General features: G+C 32.6%; 1 protein-coding gene across 1 annotated transcript in view; it reads left to right on the plus strand.

The window, feature by feature from the left end:
* The window catches only part of LOC124540851 (nephrin), a 265,139-nt gene that overhangs the window by 38,456 nt on the left and 204,259 nt on the right, over positions 1 to 22,424 (plus strand). Inside the window, exon 4 of the mRNA XM_047118615.1 lies at positions 9,340 to 9,519. Within this exon, the coding sequence (XP_046974571.1) occupies positions 9,340 to 9,519 (180 nt within the window). The remainder of the gene's footprint in view (positions 1 to 9,339; positions 9,520 to 22,424) is intronic.

Below are 22,424 nucleotides of genomic sequence, written 5' to 3' on the forward strand. Positions count from 1 at the left end.
AGATTCTACTAAACTAAACAACAATACTTATTCTCGTGTTCCGGTTTGAAGGGTGAGTGCGCCAGTGTAACTACAGGCACAGGGGACATAACATCTTAGTTCCTAAGATTCGTGGCGTATTGACGATGTAAGGAATAAAAATTAACTATATTTCTTACATTGCCATTGTGTATAGACGTTGGTGACAACTTACCATCAAGTGGCCATTATGTTCGTCCGCCAACCTATAAAATGAAAAAATACTTTATTATTATATCTTTAACGTTATTTTTCTCTAAATGCTTCGATAATATTTAACGATGGAACAGCGCTACGCAGTACCAAATTAACTATTCTCTCATAAAATTATACTATTCGTAAGGTATTAAAGGCATCTGAATCGTACTACGAATATACATAACTATGAACGTGCCTTTTTTTTGTTAAGATATTTACATATTCCAAATTCAAATATCATTTTCAATTTCCCTTAAAGTCTTAAGAGCATTTTGTTTTTATTGAGAAATCGTGGCATATATTAGTACGGTAAATTGTCTCGAAGGCTTTTAAATATTTATCTATGTTAATGATGTGATAATAGGTGACTATACTAAGGAGATTACTCTGATGTACAATAGACTGATGATGATTATAATTGATCTATTTAGAAGATCTATTCTGCTTCGAATGGTTAATGTGTTAACAAGAAACGTTTCGAACTAATCTAAGAGATAGAATATCTTAATCTACTTCTATGCTAATATTGAGCTGAGATGGCCCAGTGGTTAGAACGCGTGCATCTTAACCGATGATTGCGGGTTCAAACCCAGGCAAGCACCATTATATACATATATGTGCTTAATTTGTGTTTATAATACATCTCGTGCTCGGCGGTGAAGGAAAACATCGTGAGGAAACCTGCATGTGTCTAATTTCATCGAAATGTTGCCCCATGTGCATTCCACCAACCCGCATTGGAACGAAGCGTGGTGGAATATGTAAACCCTCTCCTTAATGTAAGACGAGGCCTTATCTTATCAGTGGGAAATGTACAGGCTGTTACTTTACTTTTACTTTACTTTTACTTTACTATACTAATATTATAAATATGAAAGTAATTATCTATCCGTTGCTCTTTTATTACAAAACTGCTGAGCCGTATTTGATGAAATTTGTCATGGGGCAAATATGAACTTCTCGGAAGGACATAGACTACCCAATACCCAAACCTCTGAAACTTGAGCGAAGCTGTAGACGACAGTTAGTCATAATAATAATAATAATAATAATATAATATGAGACAACATCACATACATTACTCTGATCCCAATGTAAGTAGCTGAAGCACTTGTGTTATGGATATCAGAAGTAACGACGGTACCACAAACACCCAGACCCAAGACAACATAGAAAAGTAATGGTAATCTACATCGACTCGGCCGGGAATCGAACCCGGGACCTCAGAGTGGCGTACCCATGAAAACCGGTGTACATACCACTCGACCATGGAGGTCGTCAATTTATGAATCTTTTATCTTTTTCTATATTTAATTTTAACAGGAAAATTCTTGGTAATTACTGTTATATGCAAGAGGCGGTCTTATAGCTAATTAGCCATTCCTTCCAGACATTTGATATCCTAAAATGAAAATTGGTGTATAATTTCAGTGAATTAATTTTAAGGAACATTTATATGTTTCAGGATATAAAAGTAACGACTTGGAAATGAAACGATGGCGTTCATATCGTTTCATATGCATATATGTATAAATATATATATATATATATATATATATATATATATATATATATATATATATATATATATATATATATATATATATATATTTGTATAGTTTAAAAATAAAATCGGAATTTAGGTTTATTTTATATGTCTCTACAGAAAATTGCGGGTTTAAACCTAGGCAAGCACCGTTGAATATTCACGTACTTTACTTGTGTTTATAACTCATCTCGTGCTCGGCGGTGAAGGAAAACATCGCGAGGAATCTGCATGTGTCTAATTTCATAGAAATTTTGCCACATGTGAATTCCACCAACCCGCATTGGAACAGCGTGGTGGAATATATTCCAAACTTTCTCCTCAAAGAAAGAGGAGGCCTTAGCACAACAGTTGGATTTACAGACTATTGTTTGTTGATCACAGAAAAGATTTTTTTGAAAATTTGAAACTACATTTATAGTACGAATTTTACACAGACAGTATTCAATTTATTTTTATTTATACTTAATATGTAAATAGTTCGAATTATCTCGCTTTTGACGTGAAGCGATTGTTATCTAAATTAGCCAAACCACATCGGACTAGCCGAATTAACAGTGTAACTATTATTTGAGGATACTATTGAATCAGTGAATACGTTTTCAAAGATGAAATTTGAACTTTAGTATTCACTTGCTTCCAACCGCGTGACACCTGATGGTAGCTTGGTGATATTCTCCAGACCTTCTCCTCTAAGATTCAGAAGGCCTTAGCCCAGTAGTGGAAAATTTACAGGTTATTAATGTTGTAATAACTACATTGATTTCTAGGTAAGATATATCTATACTGTTATATTTCTCAGCTAGATCCCCACATCGACTGAGATGTTAAGGTTCTTCTTTTTTATATTCGGAACTGGTACTGGCGTCAAATTGAATTTGACCCCCTAAAACAACAATAACAACAACAGCCTGTAAATTCCCACTGCTGGGCTAAAGGCCTCCTCTCTCTTTGAGGAGAAGGTTTGGAACATATTCCATCACGCTGTTCAATGCGGGTTGGTGGAATACACATGTGGCAGAATTTCTAAGAAATTTGTCACATGCATGTTTCGTCACGATGTTTTCCTTCACCGCTGACCACGAGATGAATTATAAAGACAAATTAAGTATATAAATCAGCGGTGCTTGCCTGGGTTTGAACCCGCAATCATCAAGATGCACGCGTTCTAACCTCTGGGCCATCTCTTGGAGTCCCCTAAAAAGCAGTTGAAAATGACCTTTGCTATTCTCCATACAAGAAGTACATTTTGATTTTGTTCTAAATATCTTGTACATTGCGCCACAATATTGATTGGTATAGTTACAATAATAATATTACTATCACTATCGTCATCTAACAATATTGGCTTATATAATCAGGTTATGGGTTTAGTTCAAACATTGAAATACATACTGAGTGTCAAATACGTTCTTTTAGACTTAATTTCCATAACCAGAACAAACAAATGCCATCTCATAGTAAGTGCCATCTTTACGTTTCATTTCAACCGTAGATGATGAGATGTTATGATCCAGTGATTACCCTGGCTCACTCACAAATGGAATGCGATATTCGTTCTAGGTAAAATCTTTAGCTAAATAAAAAACTAGAGGCCCGCCCCCGCTTCGCACGGGTGCAATATTGATACTAAATATAGTACAGTTTATTTACGACATCACGTAAACTTCTAATATTATCAATATATCTTTACTATATTGTCCATGTATTATATATAAAAACCTTCCTCTCGAATCACTCCATCTGTTGCGTAAATTTAAAGATCTAAGCATACATAGGGACAGACAGCGGTAAGCGACTTTGTTTTATACTATACAATGATGGTAAGTAATGAATGTGTGGTAACTGCTCTCTCTGTCATCAAGTAAAGTTATTGAATAAAAGTCTACGAAATCTGCAATGTGCAGCCGTATATCATGACGAATATTTAAAAGGAATTCCACACATCGCAATTACGTAAACTTATAAAAGGCTGTGATGGTTCGAAAACTTCATGCCGCCATTACAGGTATGTAGCCTCCACAAAGTCAGTTTAAAAAAAGCATTGCTTGCGTTTTGCGGTTATATGCTGCGTCCAGACTGCCGGCAACGATGCGTGGACAAATGTAACTTTTAGTTGGCGTAGTTTAATTCATTTGGTAAAAAAGTTCGAGCTAAATACTCGTCCAGCACCAGAATATGTTGACCGTAGCAGCCTTTGATAATAAACGGGGCTATGGGTCAGAGGGCATCGTTTTTAAACTATCTGCGATTTTCATTTACAGTAAAGACTTCGCTGTATGTGTGTCTGTCTGAAATTTTTCTCTTTATTCGCTTTTCATGAATCTTTCAAAGTTTAAATTGAAAGTACACGAAGCCTTTTGTGTATTGGATTTTAAACATTTTCATTTTTTTTAATGTTGTTTGAATCATTATTTTTTTGCCTTTAATTAATATTTTATTAACTTATTTAACAAAGAGTTGACGATGTTTAATTTAGTTGGATTTAGAATTTAATTAACTGTTTCGTAGAAGTTATGAATTTAAAATACTTATATAAAAAATGCAAATATGTCAAATCTGTTTTAAAACTATTTCAAAAGCTCAAACAAATATTTTTAAATACAAATAATTAATAATAAAAAACAATTGAAATATTTATATATACTTATATTGTAAAAAGGTGATATTATGGATTTATATTTAGGATCTTTGGAACTAATGATCTCAGTTCCCAAGGTTGGTGGCGCATTGATGATGTTAGGAATAGTTAATATTTCTTACAGCGTCTTGTCTATGGGTGATGGTGACCACGTACCATCAGGTGGCCCATATGCTCGTCCTTACCTATACCATAAAAAATCCAATATTCGATTCAATCCAAAAAATGAAGCTACATTAACCCTAAGTTTTTCATTCAATAGATTATATTTATTTTATATAAAATCACTACATCGTATATAACAAAGTCAATTCGCTGTCTGTCTAGCGTATTCTTAGAACCGCTTTTTTATTCATCAGATAATGATAGTAACCATTTTTTATCCTTTACTTTTCACGAGAAATATAGCTGATTTTCGAAGCGATTTCAAACAATACAGCATTAATCCTTTTATAATAAAGTACCTGAAATATGTGCGTTTTATGTAGATCAATATAGCCCTTTACAATATGTAATTTAAATGAATATTTTCGATGGCATTATAGATTTAAAAGGTAACATAGAGCATTGTATTGTATAATGACGAAAAAACAACTTTGTATGGTTAGTTTCAGTATTGTACCCGTTGAAAGCCGGGTGATTATTTTTTTGGTATAGCTTGGCGGACGAGCATATGGGCCACCTGTTGGTAAGTGGTCACCATTACCCATAGACAATGACGCTGTAAGAAATATTAACTATTCCTTAAATCGTCAATGCACCACTACCCTAACTAAGATATTTGGCTGTGGTTACACTGGCTCACTCACCCTTCAAACCGGAATACAACAATACTGAGTATTGTTGTTTGGCGATAGAATAACTTATGAGTGGTTGGTACCTACCCAGACGGGCTTGCACAAAGCCCTACCATCAAGTATAGTGGCTAGTATCTATTACATAAATAGCTGCAAAAAATATTCTGCAGAAGAAAAATTCAATAGAGAATACACCAAAAAAGACACAATAGATACACCTAAGCACGTGAATATTACAATCAATTGTTAGAATTAGCGAAACTTGAACATTTAATTGCGTAACGGAATAAAAATCACCGGTTACTATATAATTGCGTCTCAGCGATGACCATAAAATCTTTAATGAAACGAATGAATAATTTAACACCGTAGTTTGAGAGTTATTGCTGCGATAACGCGAATTGATGGTTCTGGGATGAGACGAAAGCCAGGCCTTAGGTTTTGAAGATATAAAAGATTGGACGCAGATGAGATAGCTCGGTGGTTAGAATGAGTTGTTTTTGCGGGTTCAAATCTGATCAAGTACTATTTAATTTTCATTTTCTTTACAATTTGATAGCAGTTATTATTCGTTGCGCTAGGCTGATTATTTGACCCTTGGAATCCTCCCTAGGAATTCGATGCCAGTACAGGCGGGCTGATTGTCAGGGTGTCACAATAGTATGCGATAAGTGATCTTGTGGTGTCCACTGAAAAGACGAAGAGGGTAATGCTGGTTTTTGGCTAACGAAACCCCCCCCCCACACACACACACACTTCACGCGGAGTAAACGCGTAATGAGTTTTTCCAGCGAGAAAAAAGGCTGCTTATTTAACTTAAAAAAAATTGAATTAAAACGCATTCAACCAAATCATCGCACAAACCAAGTACCAGATGTAATAAAAAAGTTTTAAATTATCACCCCGATCGGTAATCGAACCTAGAATTTCAAACGGACCCAATATCATGATTGACAAGACATCTCAACAAAATTGCGATAATTAAGCTTAATGAAATTAAATTCTCCGATTAATCCCATCTTCCCCCTAATTACTGTAATTGAGAGGAATCTGGCGGAATATTGTTAGCGAGAAAAATACAACCTTTTTTTATCTCGTCTACAGCTATCTCAGTCTTTTTTATGTACTTTTGTAGTTCTGTTTCACTCACTCATAACTCAATACCTAATATTGTTCATCAATCCATATATTGTGTGCCTGCTTGCGTTATATAATAATTATATTAGGTATATATGTTTCTTGAAACGCCATAGTAGTTCAAACACGTGTATCTTAAGCGATGACTGCTGGTTCGAATCTTGGAAAGCTTTGTTATTTTGTAAACAGTGTAGGAAAACATCGCGAGGTAGCCTTATACTAAATTCCACTGGGTACAATAAACTGTAAATCGTATATTCAAGAAGTGACTCGCTCAGCAGTGGGGCAATTATTGCTGATCGCTCACTCAAGTATGCTCTTAAAAAAACTTCTATAATATTACCTATAGAGTAAATTCTACCGAGAAGAACCGGAAAGAAATACTTGTTACTTTCCAACATAAAATGTCAATAAAGTAAAACTATAAATATAGATATATCCTATCTAGAAATCAACAAATATGAAGTTCACGACCGTTTATTATTAATATAATCTTGTATTGAATAAGCCTTAATTAACAATACAACCTTCAAAGACATATCATCCTAATCAATTACACTTGTTTTTCATGGTGATATGTGAAGTTGATCACTATAAAATTAAACTATCACTATATCTCTACTGTATGTCGATATGGTCGCGTTATACTCCAAAACTACTGGACAGATTTTCATGCGGTTTTCAATAATAGACAGAGTAATTCGTGAAGGTTTCGGTAAATAATTTATTACTGTTATATCCGAAAAATCAAGCCGGCAGAGCTTTCATTAGGCAATAAATTTAAATTCATAAATTGGAAAAAGATTTCTTATCTTCGGGTTCATTTAAATTTTTATCAAATATTTATTTTAGCTGTGCCTGCGACCTTGCATATGAATATAGCATTTGAATTTAACAAAAACAAAAATTGTAACCTACTCCTTATTATATCAGTTATCTGCCAGTGAAAGTCCCGTCAAAATCGGTCCAGCCGTTCCAGAGATTAGTCGGAACAAACAGACAGACAAAAATTGAAAAAAATGTTTTAGTGTATGTAGCGTGTATACATACATATGCATTGAGTAAAAAAGGGATATTTTAATATTACAAACAGACACTCCAAATTTATTATATGCATAGATTAATAGGGCGAATATGCTATATCCCTAATCTTTGCATCTATAATGCACTTTAACTTTACTAAGTATTGTTGATTGACGGTACCGAATGAGTGGTACCTATCGAGGCGAATTCGAAGAAACCTCTTCCACCAAGTACAAGATCGTATTAAATCCTATTGTTGGAAGAACAAGAGTAAGGGCACTTAAGACTGCTTGCCGTGAGACGGGAAATCAGTATAATTGTAATACTTCACTATCAATACATAGTATAAAAATCGCATTCTCTGTCCCTATATCCCTTTGTATGCTTAAATCTTTAAAACTAAGCAACGGATTTTGATGCGGCTTTAATAGATAGACTGATTCTAGAGGAAGGTTTTTGTATATAACACATGGACAATATAGAAAAGAAATACTGATAATTTTAGAAGTTTGTTGTTGTTGTTTGATGACGTAAATAAACAAATTCTTTAGTATATTTAGTATCAATGCACCCTTGTGAAGCCGGTGTGGTAGTAGAATATAAAGCTTGATGCACACCAAAAAAATCCAAGTTAAAAAGAAACAGCGGTATCTCAATATCAAGGAAACACGGTAAAAAAATAAAAGTAATTGTTTTAAGTAACAAAACCTTCGTCAGTTTTCAAATTAATTCCTGTATCAAGTCTCAAGCTCTTAGTACCTTTTGAATCTAAACATCAAATCATTGCGACGCAATATGTCATTCTCGATCGGTAAAGCAGATTATCGGTCATACTGAGCACGCGAAAATAGATCTTATGGTGACGAACCTTTTCTTACCCCGACTGTACAGCTGTGCACATTCAAATCACTGAACATCTTGAGAATGCTTGACGGTTTAACTTTCAAACAGTTTACGGTGCGAACGTAGCGTTTATTTGCACTCTATTTACTCTAAAAGAAATATGGATGAGAGTATGTGATAGACTATCCTATACGAGATGGCCCAGTGGTTAGAGTGCATACATCTTAACCGATGATTGTGGGTTCAAACTCATTAAATTTTCATATCAGTATCATATCATTTGTGTTTATAATTCATCTCATTCAGATGTGAATCTGGTGGATTCCGCTTTGAAGCAGCATGGTGGAATATGCCTTTAATCTTCTCATAAACATAATATTTCAATAAAGTTAAACTATATATATATCCTATCTAGAAATCAACAAATATGAAGTTCACGATCGTTTATTATTAATATAATCTTGTATTGAATAAGCCTTGATTAACAATACAACCTTCAAAGACATATCATCCTAATCAATTACACTTGTTTTTCATGGTGATATGTGAAGTTGATCACTATAAAATTAAACTATCACTATATCTCTACTGTATGTCGATATGGTCGCGTTATACTCCAAAACTACTGGACAGATTTTCATGCGGTTTTCAATAATAGACAGAGTAATTCGTGAAGGTTTCGGTAAATAATTTATTACTGTTATATCCGAAAAATCAAGCCGGCAGAGCTTTCATTTCAATAGTGAAGATATTTCAATAAATTTAATAAAGAAAAAATCTTATATGCATAATACAACAACAACAACAACAACAGCCTGTAAATTCCTGCTGGGCTAAAGGCCTCCTCTCCCTTTAAGGAGAAGGTTTGGAACATATTCCACCACGCTGTTCCAATGCGGGTTGGTGGAATGCACATGTGGCAGAATTTCTATGAAATTTGTCACATGCAGGTTTCCTCACGATGTTTCGCTTCGCTTCACCGCTGAGCCAGAGATGAATTATAAAGACATTTTAAGCATATGAAACAGCGGTGCTTGCCTGGGTTTGAACCCGCAATCATCGGGTAATATGCAGGCATTCCAACCACTGGGCCATCTCGACTCATGCATAATAAATAATAATATTTTTGTCCCCAGGATTCTCATCAGTGATACCAGGATACCCACGCTTCACCATGTTTGGGGACAGGCGACACGGTGTTTACAATTTGCGAATTGTCAACGTTACCTTGGAAGATGACGCTGAATACCAGTGCCAAGTTGGTCCAGCACAGATGCACAAAGTGATACGGGCCAACGCATCGCTGACTGTTATATGTAAGTACTATTTATATACTAATTACTGATATAAAATCCAATTAGCAATGTAAGTAATTAACAAAACTTACATAATCTTTATTGAAAGTTTGAAAAAAACAGAATGTTTCGTTTTGTATTTTTTATGTTGACTGTACTAATGACCGTCAACACAAAAATAAAAAAAAATAATATTTTCTAAGTTTATAAATGATAGTAAGTTTATTTGTTTGTTATGATTGATCTATACAACAGATTGTCATGAAACTTTACATGCGTAACCAATACGTGACGTCATAAATAGCGCACGAAACCGCGATCGGATGTCAGTGTGTTTATAAAAACATGCGGTTGCGTTTTATTAGTCAATCCTGAAATTTCATTATATAATTTGGAATATAAGTATAGTATGACACACCTTAGATGTAGCATCGGCAAAATTCGTAAAATCGATCACATCCGAATTAAGTACGCCATCCAAAATTATCAATATTTATTTCTTATGTGAATATGATTCGTCAAATTGACACATCGATTTACATGCACTTGTTTTCTCTAAAACGAGAATCTATAGCGACGAATAGCGTCGAATGGCGAGATAGGGAGCTATTTCCATTGTATAAGTCGGCAGTAATCGGTTTTATTGAATTTGGCGATGCTACATCTAAGTTGTGTCGTGCTATACGTCGATAATTCTAATTTCCGAACAAAAACACAAGCATAGAGTACCCTTTGGCAAACAATAATAAAAAAAAAAATGTTCAATAGACATTACCTAAGCGCAAAATCTTGTTCGGGAGAACGTGTTAAGAAAGTTTTTATATTAGAGCTTAACCCCAGATGAATCAAACGGGTCAGATATGTCTAGGATCTCGGTTTATGGCGGTTGAAGGGTTGCCTTGATAGGTTTTTGAGGGATGGGTCTTAGTATCGATATTATTTTTGTCTAAACTGTTTATTATAATATTTCGGCAAGTGAATAAAATTAGCTTCTTCGAATATGGTATTATGGCATTGTAGTTTTTGTAATTGTGTCTAATTAAATTATATCAAATGCAATAAAAATTGTCCAACTGAGGGGTCATTATTCGATGAATAAGCTTGAAAGATTCTACTTATCACGTGATCTTTTTAATAGACAGACTTTTATAAAGTGAGTTAAATAATATATAAGCTATAACAATATCTTCAATTCTTAATTTAATGGCTTTTGGTTGTGCCGCCAGGGCACAGATTATTTCGTCAATGTCACTTAGGATGGAGAAGACACGAGTGAGATTGATCGGTACGATTGAGACACTAAACTCAATTTAATTTTAAAGCCAAGAATAGTAGTATTTATTTCCTTGTTAAATATTTATATGTAAATAAACAATGAGAAAAGAGTTTAATGACAGTTTTCATTTTTTATATATATATTATATATAAAAAATGTGCTCTTTACACTATTTTTTATAGCAGACGCAAATTCTTATAAACACTATTTAATATACATGGGCAAATACAAACGCGATCTCATTACATCGAAAACAAAACATGCAAATGTGTACATAGAAAAAAACGTAAAAAATCTATCGACAAACGTCGCACGTCCCAACCCTACGACCCGCAATAATAGGATGGCGACTATTTTACGACAACCTTTTATTCAAATTCGCTAGTTCCGTATCCAATAAGCAATAGAAACTGATATATTTCTTCAAACCCTTACAAATATTGCGTTTTCAAATGCGTTTCTTGTATATATAATACTAGCAAAATGACCCAAGCGCTTACATTTATATATGAACGCGACACAACGCCATCTAGTGTTGAGCAGTGATAGTCATAAAAATATAAAACGTTTATATTGTAACTATTGATCCGACCCGGCTTCGCACGGATGCAATGCTAATACATAAATCTTTGTCTATTCAATTCATTCATTTATCCATTTATTTACAAAGATTATCCAAAGTTATCATGCTTGCAGAGAATTAGTGACGCAAAACCGCTCGCGTGGGATAAAGCCTATCCCACTGCTAGGCTGTAGCCTCCTCTTTGTTTAAGGAGAAGATTAGGGCATATTCCACCACGCTGCTTCAAAGCAGAATCCACCAGATTCACATCTGAATGAGATGAATTATAAACACAAATGATACTGATATGATACTGATATGAAAATTTAATGAGTTTGAACCCACAATCATCGGTTAAGATGTATGCACTCTAACCACTGGGCCATCTCGTATAGGATAGTCTATCACATACTCTCACCCATATTTCTTTTAGAGTAAATAGAGTGCAAATAAACGCTACGTTCGCACCGTAAACTGTTTGAAAGTTAAACCGTCAAGCATTCTCAAGATGTTCAGTGATTTGAATGTGCACAGCTGTATAGTCGGGGTAAGAAAAGGTTCGTCACCATAAGATCTATTTTCGCGTGCTCAGTATGACCGATAATCTGCTTTACCGATCGAGAATGACATATTGCGTCGCAATGATTTGATGTTTAGATTCAAAAGGTACTAAGAGCTTAAGACTTGATACAGGAATTAATTTGAAAACTGACGAAGGTTTTGTTACTCTGACTGATTGATTATTTGACCGTGTAATATGGTTGACACTGAGATATTATTATTTTTTTAACTTGGATGCATCAAGCTTTATATTTTTCTACTGCCATAGCTTCGCACGGGTTCAATTGGTACTACATATGCTACAGAATTTGTTTATTCACGACATCACATTACAAACTACTAAAATAATCAGTGTTTCTATATCCTATTCTATTATCTAGTCCATGTATTATATTCAAAAACCTGCCTCTTCAAGTACTCTATCTATTAAATCAGCATTAAAATCCGTTGCGTAGTTTTAAAGATTTAAGCATACAAAGGGATATAGGGACAGATAATGTAAATTTGTTTTATACCGTGTAGTGATGTATTGATAGTGAAGAATTACAATTATACTGATTTGCCGTAACTAGCACGGCATGCAATCTTAAGTGCCGAACACTTGTTCTTCCAACAATAGGATTTAATATGATCTTGTACTTAGTGGAAGAGGTTTCTTCGAATTCGCCTCGATAGGTACCACTCATTCGGTACCGTCAATCAACAATACTTAGTAAATTTAAAGCGCATTATAGATGCAAAGATTAGGGATATTCGCCCTTTTCATCTATACATATAATAAAATTGGAGTGTCTGTTTGTAATATTAAAATAGCCCTTTTTTACTCAATGCATATGTATGTATACACGCTACGTATACGAAAATAATTTTTTTTACAATTTTTGTCTGTCTGTTTGTTCCGTCTAATCTCTGGAACGGCTGGACCGATTTTTGGCATATCAGATAACTGATATAATAAGAAGTAGTTTACAATAATATTCTTTTTTGTTAAATTCAAATGCTGTATTCATATGCAAGGTCGCAGGCATAGCTAGTTATAAATAAAAAATAAATATTTGATAAAAATTTAAATGGACCCGAAGATAAGAGTTCTTGTTCCAATTTATGAATTTAAATTGCCACAAGCCCAGAAAATGGCTAAACGAACAATTATTAAAAAAAAATCTTGTACGAAAAATTTCAACAGACCTCCATCTTAATTCTAAATCACCCTATAACAATGAACTTTTACAGTCTACCCTGTTTTCTATCTCACTATCTATCCTCTCTTTCTGTCTCGCATACGAATCAATATCCGTCTCCCTCACACAATCGTATCATAAAAATTGCAGAGTTCCGTCTAAGTTACTGTATGTACCATTTTTAAATATTTATAAAATCGCTCCGGGGGTGAAAACATCGCAAGGGGTTGGTTTCCGAGAAATACAAAGAGATAGAAAGGGTTGATTGGAACGGGTATTAAAGAGTGAAGAATGGCTTTATATATCCTTCCTGTTAGTTGTCTATTGCATTGAACGGACGAGACACGATCGTTTTTCAGTGTTCTTGCTTTCCTTATCAATATTTATTAATCATTTCGATATCAAAGGAAACTTTAACGAAATATTTACTGGCAACCACCATGGATACAGTAACAGTAACAGCCTGTAAATTTTCCACTGCTAAGATAAAGCCTCCTCTTCCATTAAGGAGAGGGTTTGGAACATATTCCACCACGCTGTTCCAATGCGTGTTGGTGGAATGCACATGTGGCAGAATTTCGATAAAATTAGATACATGCAGGTTTCCCTTCACCGCCGAGCACGAGATGAATTATAAACACAAATTAAGCACATATATATATAGTGGTGCTTGCCTGGGTTTAAACCCGCAATCATCGGTTAAGATGCACGGGTTCTAACTACTGGGCTATTTCAGCTCTCTCATGGATACAGATCATTAATAAAAAAAAATAGTCTTTACAATAATGTTCCCTACCAATCAAAAATTTTGTAGTAAAATAAATAGTAATCTTGTAAAAGAATCATTTAAAACATCAAACAAAATATATACAACTTCATATAACAATATGAACTAGATGATAAAAGAGGAAAAAAGCATATATAACTAAGCCTAAACTAGCTTGGTCAAATAAGCTCCAAATCTCCTTAACAGTAGAGGCCTTTACCCTATAGTAGGATATTACGGACCATTACAGCACTGCTGTATTTAAATTGAACATCGATTGAAAACTGTTTATATTTTCATTTGTTTGGGAAAGATCTGAGAGAAAATTTTCCTCGATGTTTTGAAAGATTGTTTTAAAAAATTTGGAAAGTGTTCCAAATTTAAAATTATTCGTCTGATTTTTGGTTAGAACTTAATTTGGGCTTATAATTCATCTCGTTCTCAGTGAAGGAAAACATCGTAAGGAAACCTGCATAAAAATGATTTCATACAAATTTTGCCACATGTGTGTGTGTGTGTGTGTGCCACATTCCACCAACCCGCATTGGAACATCGTGGTAGAATATGTTCCAAATCTTCTCCTCAAATGAAGAGGGGGTCTGTAGCCCAGCAATGGGAATATAACAGACTGTTGTTGTAATCTTGAATGTTCAGGGAAATTATGCTTGTAAATTTATATTGCAACAATATTTTAAACTACATTGTCTGCTACCGTCCATGATATAATATTAATTTCCAAACAAATGCAACAATAGCAGCTGAAACTATCAGAAAAAAACGGTACAAAGTGTAAAATGTCATACAATTTAATCTTAAGAATTTTCGAAAATCTCCACCATACAAAACTTATTTTACCAAGCAACTGGTAAAGATTAACTTCGAGTTAAAAAAATGTAACAAGTAACAAACTCGATGTAAAAGTACGGAACACAAACGTAGTAGTATTGTCAAGGCCTTAAAGAGGTTAATTTCCTACTAGCAAAGACGAAAGTTCCCTCCTGTGACATGAAAACTCGGCTTTCTTAGAGTTGAAACTTTTAACAAAAGCTTGCTTGTTCAAAACTTTGGCTAGAATGGGCTAGTCTGTATAAAGATAGTTTGTTTACTAGAAGTTTTTATATTTTATAATGCGCCTTGTTTTATGGCTAAAGTTGAGCATAATATGACGTTGATTGGACTAGGATTACGCTTGTATTTAAAAAATGCAACTTATCGGTATTTATTTAACAAAACAAAGATTACTCAAAGAATCTTTGAAAAAGAAACAAATATATTTTATAATAGTATATATATGTTGGACAACGTCACATACATTACTCAGTACCCTTAGTACGAGTTTGACAGTTAACTTCAAGTAATTTACTTTCGGTTTTCTTTTCATACAAATCCTATCAGCGCCCCAAGCGTAAACGCAGAGGAACTAAAATCGGCAGTACGAGTTTTTATTTCTAACGTTATCGACTTCGAAGTCGAAATAACGCGCGGTTTTCGACATTTTGGTAGTACGACTAACACTTTTGACAGATTTACGCATGTAAATTGACGTTTTCGTTACTTTCTTATCGAGTTTGAACTCACTGATTTTATTTCGGTGAGCGTCAGTGAAACCTATCTTTGAAAATTAATTATTAAACATGTGAGGCAATATAATGCTTGAAAACTAGCTACAACTGTTACGGTAGTCTTTAAGAACATTAAAAAGCAACGAAACTGAATTCTGCGGTGAAATTTATCTTTAATTAGCCGTATTTTAAACTAACATATTTTCTTGAGAATTGCCTTACAAAAAGTTAATATTTTTTTGCGTTAACATGTGAAGAAGAAATGAGTAATAAATATTAACTTATTTTCAATATATTTACAAATATGATACAAACGCAAGGTGAGTCTAAATATAACATACATTTTTAAATGCCATGCTATTGTATTATTTAATTACATCGAAAATAAATTATAATAATGTAAAAAAATGTAATTCAATTATCATAATATCATTAAATCGCTTAATCGAAATAGTAAAACAAGTTATAATTGAAATATGTATATTGTTTAAATGAGTATTTTCAAAAACATCAAAAATACTTAACTTATTTTTGTTATTATTCGTAACAATATTGGTAGCAGTTGAAAATGCTTTGAAGGTATGATGGGGATCATGCAAAGTATAATTAACTATCATTCTTTAGTGTAATCATTATTAATAAAAAATATAAATATTTTTCAGGCTATGAGTGAATCAATCCTTTATTTGGAGCAGCTATGTTATTATTAATGATGATTTGGTGCAGACAATATCCAAGAAACAAGTGATCATGCATTGAACAGTTATCTACATCTCTATATACTTTCCTTTTCATTTAATTTAAATAATAAATATACTGAAAAGTGGATTTGTCTCTTTATTGAATATCTATTATTTTCTACGATATTGTAAAATGAAATTGAATTGAGAATGATTTAAAAAATATGGATTATTATATTAGAAACATCTATAGGTACATTATTATACTATTATGTACGTATATTATATGTTTATATTAAATTATATATACATTATTATTATACTCAATAAATGCTTATAACTATTTTTGTGAATTCTCATAAATAATCAACGTCCAAAACACTCATTGCTTAAAAACATAGAATGTTGTTATTTATTCTTTTTCAAAAAGTAAAAATACAAATAACAATAGTAGTATAAAACAATTAATTAAAACTATTAACTCTTTATTGTTTAATGTTAATCAGAAACTTTATGTATGTAGTACATATAATTATATTTTTGAAAAAATAAAACACAAGAGAAATTAATTGTTAGGTATTTGTTTTCAATATATTAAAGTTTATTTTGACAATGATTCTTGGAGTTAAGAGTGATAGAAGTAATGTCACACTGGAAAATCAATAACTATTGTTTTGATTTCTCTCAAATAATTAACTTCAAAAACACTCATTGCTTAATAAAATATAATGTTGTTATTTATACTTTCTCAATTATGGGGTATATTAAAACAGTTAATTAAAACTATGAACTCTTTATCGTTAAATGAAAAAGCTTTATATATGTAGTATATATAATTATATTTTAGGAAAAATAAAACACAAATTATGGTAGTAATTATTATATATTTGTTTTCTATATATTAAACTTTATTTTCACAATGATTCTTGGACTTAAGAGTGATAGATGTAGCATCACACTGGAAAATCAATAACTATTGTTTTGATTTCTCTCATAAATAATCAACTTCAAAAACACTCATTGCTTAATAAAATAGAATATTGTTACTTATACTTTTTCAATTATGGGGTATATTAAAACAGTCAATTAAAACTATGAACACTTTGTTGTTTAATGTAAATAAAAACCTTTATATATGTTATACACATAATTATATTTTAGGAAAAATAAAACACAAATTATGGTAGTAATTATTAGGTATTTGTTTTCTATACATTAAACTTTATTTCCATAATGATTCGTGGAGTTAAGAGTGATAGATGTCATCACACTGGAAAATGCAGCACAGATGTACAGATTTGTATTATCTAGGCTTGTATTTCTTCTTTGGAACTGTAATCACAAACAATATTTTTTATTAAAACATTCACAAACATATAAGATAGTCATGATCATGGAATTATTTGAATCTAAGTGAACCCTAATTGAAATATAATTAATAAGGTCCATAATACATAATGGCAATTAGACATGCATATTATTGAAATATATTGAAATAGTTTGTATTTCATTACGATAATATCGAAATAACAAAATAATTTGAGCATAAGTTTGAATTGAGATGAAAGTCACTTCATTTTAAATTAAACTTTATAAAAAGGTAATAAAAACAATAATTTAAATATAGAATAAAAGTGTTCGCAAATTCATTTTACTTATTAATAGTTGTTCTAAATATGTATAAGTATATCAACGTAAAATTGTAAGGAGAATTCAATTAACAATATTTGTAGGTTAGTTATAGTTTAACACAAATTCCTCTATATTAATAACAATATTCACTGTTTATAATTTTTTTTAAACGTTTAGAGTCTTTATTATAAACTTACGATCCTTACAATTATTACGTATCGTTTTATTTGCTTAATGTAATAATAAATTTATGTTTACGTACCTCTTGATGAATTTTATATTATAATTAATCTTTCAAACAATGTTTCAGTGTAATTTCTTCTCTTTTCACTGCTATTAACACTTAAAAATTAAAGCATTCACATTTTTATTTCTTATAGTAATGTAAACATTGTAAAATACGATAATATAACCTTTAAATTTTTAAAGACATTAGACAATACTTTGCGAGAAATGTCAAATACAATAAAAAATGACAAAATATTTTCTCTCACTCTTTTTAGCGCGTGTAAGTGAGATGGAAATATGAATTGTGTGGTAGTCTTTTTCGAGTAGCTCGATGGCTATCATGGTTTTAACGCAAACGAGTAATGTCAAACTTATACTATCGAATTTAAATACTTCGTAAACGTTTTCGAATAGACGATACGTTATTAACGCAAGAAGTATTGAAACTCGTACTAGGGGTACTGATCCCAATGTAAGCAGCTAAAGCACTTGTGTTATGGAAAATCAGAAGTAACGAAGGTACCACTAACACCCAGACCCAAGACAACGTAGAAAACTAATGAAGTTTTTCTACATCGACGATCGGGAATCGAATCCTGGACCTCAGAGTTGCGTACCCATGAAATACGGTGTACACACTACTCGACTACAAAGGCTGTCGTATAATTTACAATGTACTCAACTACTGACACAAAATAAAATGTAACAAAACGTAAGAAATACCAATGGTTCTATGTAAGAAAATATACGCATTTTAAATAGTTTTAATGTTATTCATTTTGGTTCGAAATTAGACAAAATTAATGTCCTCCATAAAATTAAACCCAACGTATCTAGGCTGATCAGATATTATACCTTGATTTGAAGGGTGACTAAGGTTACCAAGGGCAAGGATTAATATTTCATACAACACCAATATCTATAAGTGGTAGTGCCAACTAACCATCAGTTATTCGTTCTACCCACCGTCAACTGCATAAGAATTTGGTGGACTAAATCCTGACTTCCCATTCAAAATATCAAGGGATTTATATCTAGTTTAAATTTTTCAATTGATTAGTTAAATAACTATAAATCATGAATTCTCGTTCAAATAATAAAAATTCATCAAAAACTTTCCTAGCGTGCATCGATTTACCTGTTAAAATTTAGTTTTGAAATATACAATTTTAAAACGAGTTGTTTAATGCACAATTTTATGTGAATTTAAATCCTATTGTCAAAACCGAGAGCTCATAATTGAGTGCAAGTTTCTCGACACTAGAAAGGAAATAGTATTACCAAGATGTTCCCTTGTATTACAATTGTTACTTTCTAGTGTATCTTTAAAGGCATTAATTAACAAGTTTCGATGTTATACGGTAATGTTGATATGTAGAGTATCTATTTTTGGAAGATTTAACGTCCCAACGTCAATATAATTATCGCAACTAGAGAGCGTACTTACGTAACCTATACTAAAAGTGACGTCTAAAGAAGCGACGTTATTTGATACAAGGGAAAATTCTCTTTATTTCTTTTTTTATTGAGATATATTGTGATGAAAATTGTACGTCTAAATAAAGAAAGGATCGTTCTTAAGACGTCTGTGATATGCCTTCACAATTTCACATGAGATGAAATAACTATTATTATTTCAACAACAACAACAACAGCCTGTAAATTTCCCACAGCTGGCTTTTCCCACTGCTGAGCTAAGGCTTCCTCTTCCTTTGAGGAGAAAAGTTGGAACATATTCTACCACGCTGTTCCAATGCGGGTTGGTGGAATACACATGTGATAATTTCTATCAAATTAGACACATGCAGGTTTCCTCACGATGTTTTCATCACCGCCGAATTAATCAAATGAATATTCAGTGGTGCTTGCCTTCGAAGCCACAATCATTAGTTAAGATGCACGCGTTCTTACCACTGGGCCTTCACAGCTATTATTTAAAATACGTTTTTATTTCGATTATAAAATTACAAAAGATATTAGGTCAGATATCACAACAACGACAATAATACATGATATTTTATTAACAAACGTATCTACATAACACAAAGGATACAATGTACGAAATGTAAATAAGCTTATCCCATATATATAACTATAAATTGTCACACAATAGCAACGATATAAAAGACTGAACAAATCATGACAACAGCCGACCAATAATAACAAGGCGTAGTAAATTATATCAAACGTGGTGCTCAGATTGGATAAATAAGACGTGGCCAACAAATATACTTGGGGATGATTCAATTCATACAATGATCACATTGATATTAACCTAATTTCTTTGATATATAAACTTATAATCTCATACATATAAAATTGATAATTCAATAAAATCTACAATTTATTATTGTAAAAAAAAATAACAGCCTGTAAATTTCCCACTGCTGGGATAAGGCCTCCTCTTCCATTAAGGAGAGGGTTTGCAACACATTCCACCACGCTGTTCCAATGCGGGTTCGTCACGATGTTTTCCTTCACCGATGACCACGAGATGAATTATAAACACAAATTAAGCACATATATATAGTGGTGCTTGCCTGGGTTTGAACCCGCAATCATCGGTTAAGATGCACGCGTTCTAACCACTAGGCCATCTCAATTTATTATACTTATATATATATATATATATATATATATATATAATATATGTTTTTATTTTAACATTTTAGCATTCCAATGTTGGTCATGCATTGGTCTACATCACCAATACACAACCAACATTGGAACGTATGATATTTATTGCAGCGCCAATGTCTAACGCGTTCGACATCTCGTATAGATTGACTCGTCGGATGGTCCATTGGACATTGCACCTACTAGTAGGAATCTATACATATAATAAAATTGGAGTGTCCATTTGTACTTTTAAAATAACCACTTTTTACTAAATGCAAATGTTTTTATACACGATATACTCGTACATCAAAATTTTTATTTTCAATATCTGTCTGTTTGTTTGTTTCGGCTAGTCTCTGGAACGGCTTGACTGATTTTGAAGGGACTTTCACTGGTAGATAGCTGATGTAATAAAGAGTAACTTAGGCTACAACACCATTTTATAGACACCCTTTAAGCCTGAAAAAACCATCAAATACAGAATATTGATCTTTGGCGATACTATGATTAATGATTGCGCAAAACTTTATCTAAAATTTAATATATATGTTGATTCTTAAAGTTCAATAATACGTTAATTTTTATCAATCTATTAATTATATTGGGTAAATTTAACGTAATTATGCCTCATGTAAATCCACCAACCGGCATTAGAGCAGCGTGGAGGAATGTGTCCCCAACCTCCTCAAAGAGAGAGGAGGCCTTAGCCAAGCAATGGGGATTATATTGGCAGTACATGTTGTTGTTGTTATAAATTAAATAAAAGGCATATACTAAGTATAAGACTAGAAGGCATCAAGTCTGTATTGAAAAACAGATTTATAATTCCTTCTGTTTCTAGACCGAATGTTTCAGTGTAGGAAAAAGAAAAAGCCGCGCTTAATGTAAGTGAAACGAGACCAAAGTAGGTCAATTTGAGTTACTAGGCAAATAATTGTCTAAACGTTATTTCGTGTTCTCGAAATGAAAAAATGTAGACACATTAGCCGTCGCCTTTGTTTATTTATTTTTCGAGCCTATAAATGATAGTTTTAAAACTGTTTAACGTACGATTTTAAACGGCTGATGTTTTTTTCATTCTCATGGTAACTTTAATTCAATTTATTTACTTAATTTAATTTCATTTTTAACTTCTACTTCTTTTTATATAATTGTATAATACAGAGGATTAGTCAACTGAAGTGGCTGCAGGCCGGTCACATCTGTAGTAGAACAGATAGCCGTTGGAGTAAGATGGTTTTATAATGGAGACTGCAAATCGGCAAACTTAGTGAACGCCCTGTGGCATGGTGGAGCGATGATGTGTGGAAGGTGGCTGGGAGAAAGGGAACACGAAGAGCCAAAGTTTGAGCTCAGTGACATACTTTATTGGGGGTCTATGATTAGTGGACTAATACAGACTGATGATGACGATAATGATGCAAGTGCATCATTCTTTAGTAAATAAAGTAAATCATGAATTCTTAACGGTACGTTATAGACGCAGCTTTGCTTGCATTTTAAGTGTTGATTGTCATGTGTCAGGCAAAAAAAGTAGTATGTATTTTCGTGGAGTTTTCATTCAAATCCAGTTCAGTGGTTGGGTCGTGAAAAAGCGACATACAGACAGATTAACTTTCACAATTATTATTTTAATATAGTCATAAACGATATGGACTTTAATGTTAACGTAATATAATGTTGTTAAAAACAATTTCCATTACACATAATATAATTAGATTTCAAACTTAATAACACAGAACATAATTCTGTATAAGTTTGAAATTTTAATTGAAATAGTTTTAAAGTTGGCGTCAAAGGCGCTCGGACACTGGAGGTTCTTGTTTTACACTCCAAAAACTATTGAAGTTAGCGAAGCA

This window comes from Vanessa cardui, chromosome 26 (assembly GCF_905220365.1).
Source record: "Vanessa cardui chromosome 26, ilVanCard2.1, whole genome shotgun sequence".
NCBI classification, from domain to species: domain Eukaryota; kingdom Metazoa; phylum Arthropoda; class Insecta; order Lepidoptera; family Nymphalidae; genus Vanessa; species Vanessa cardui.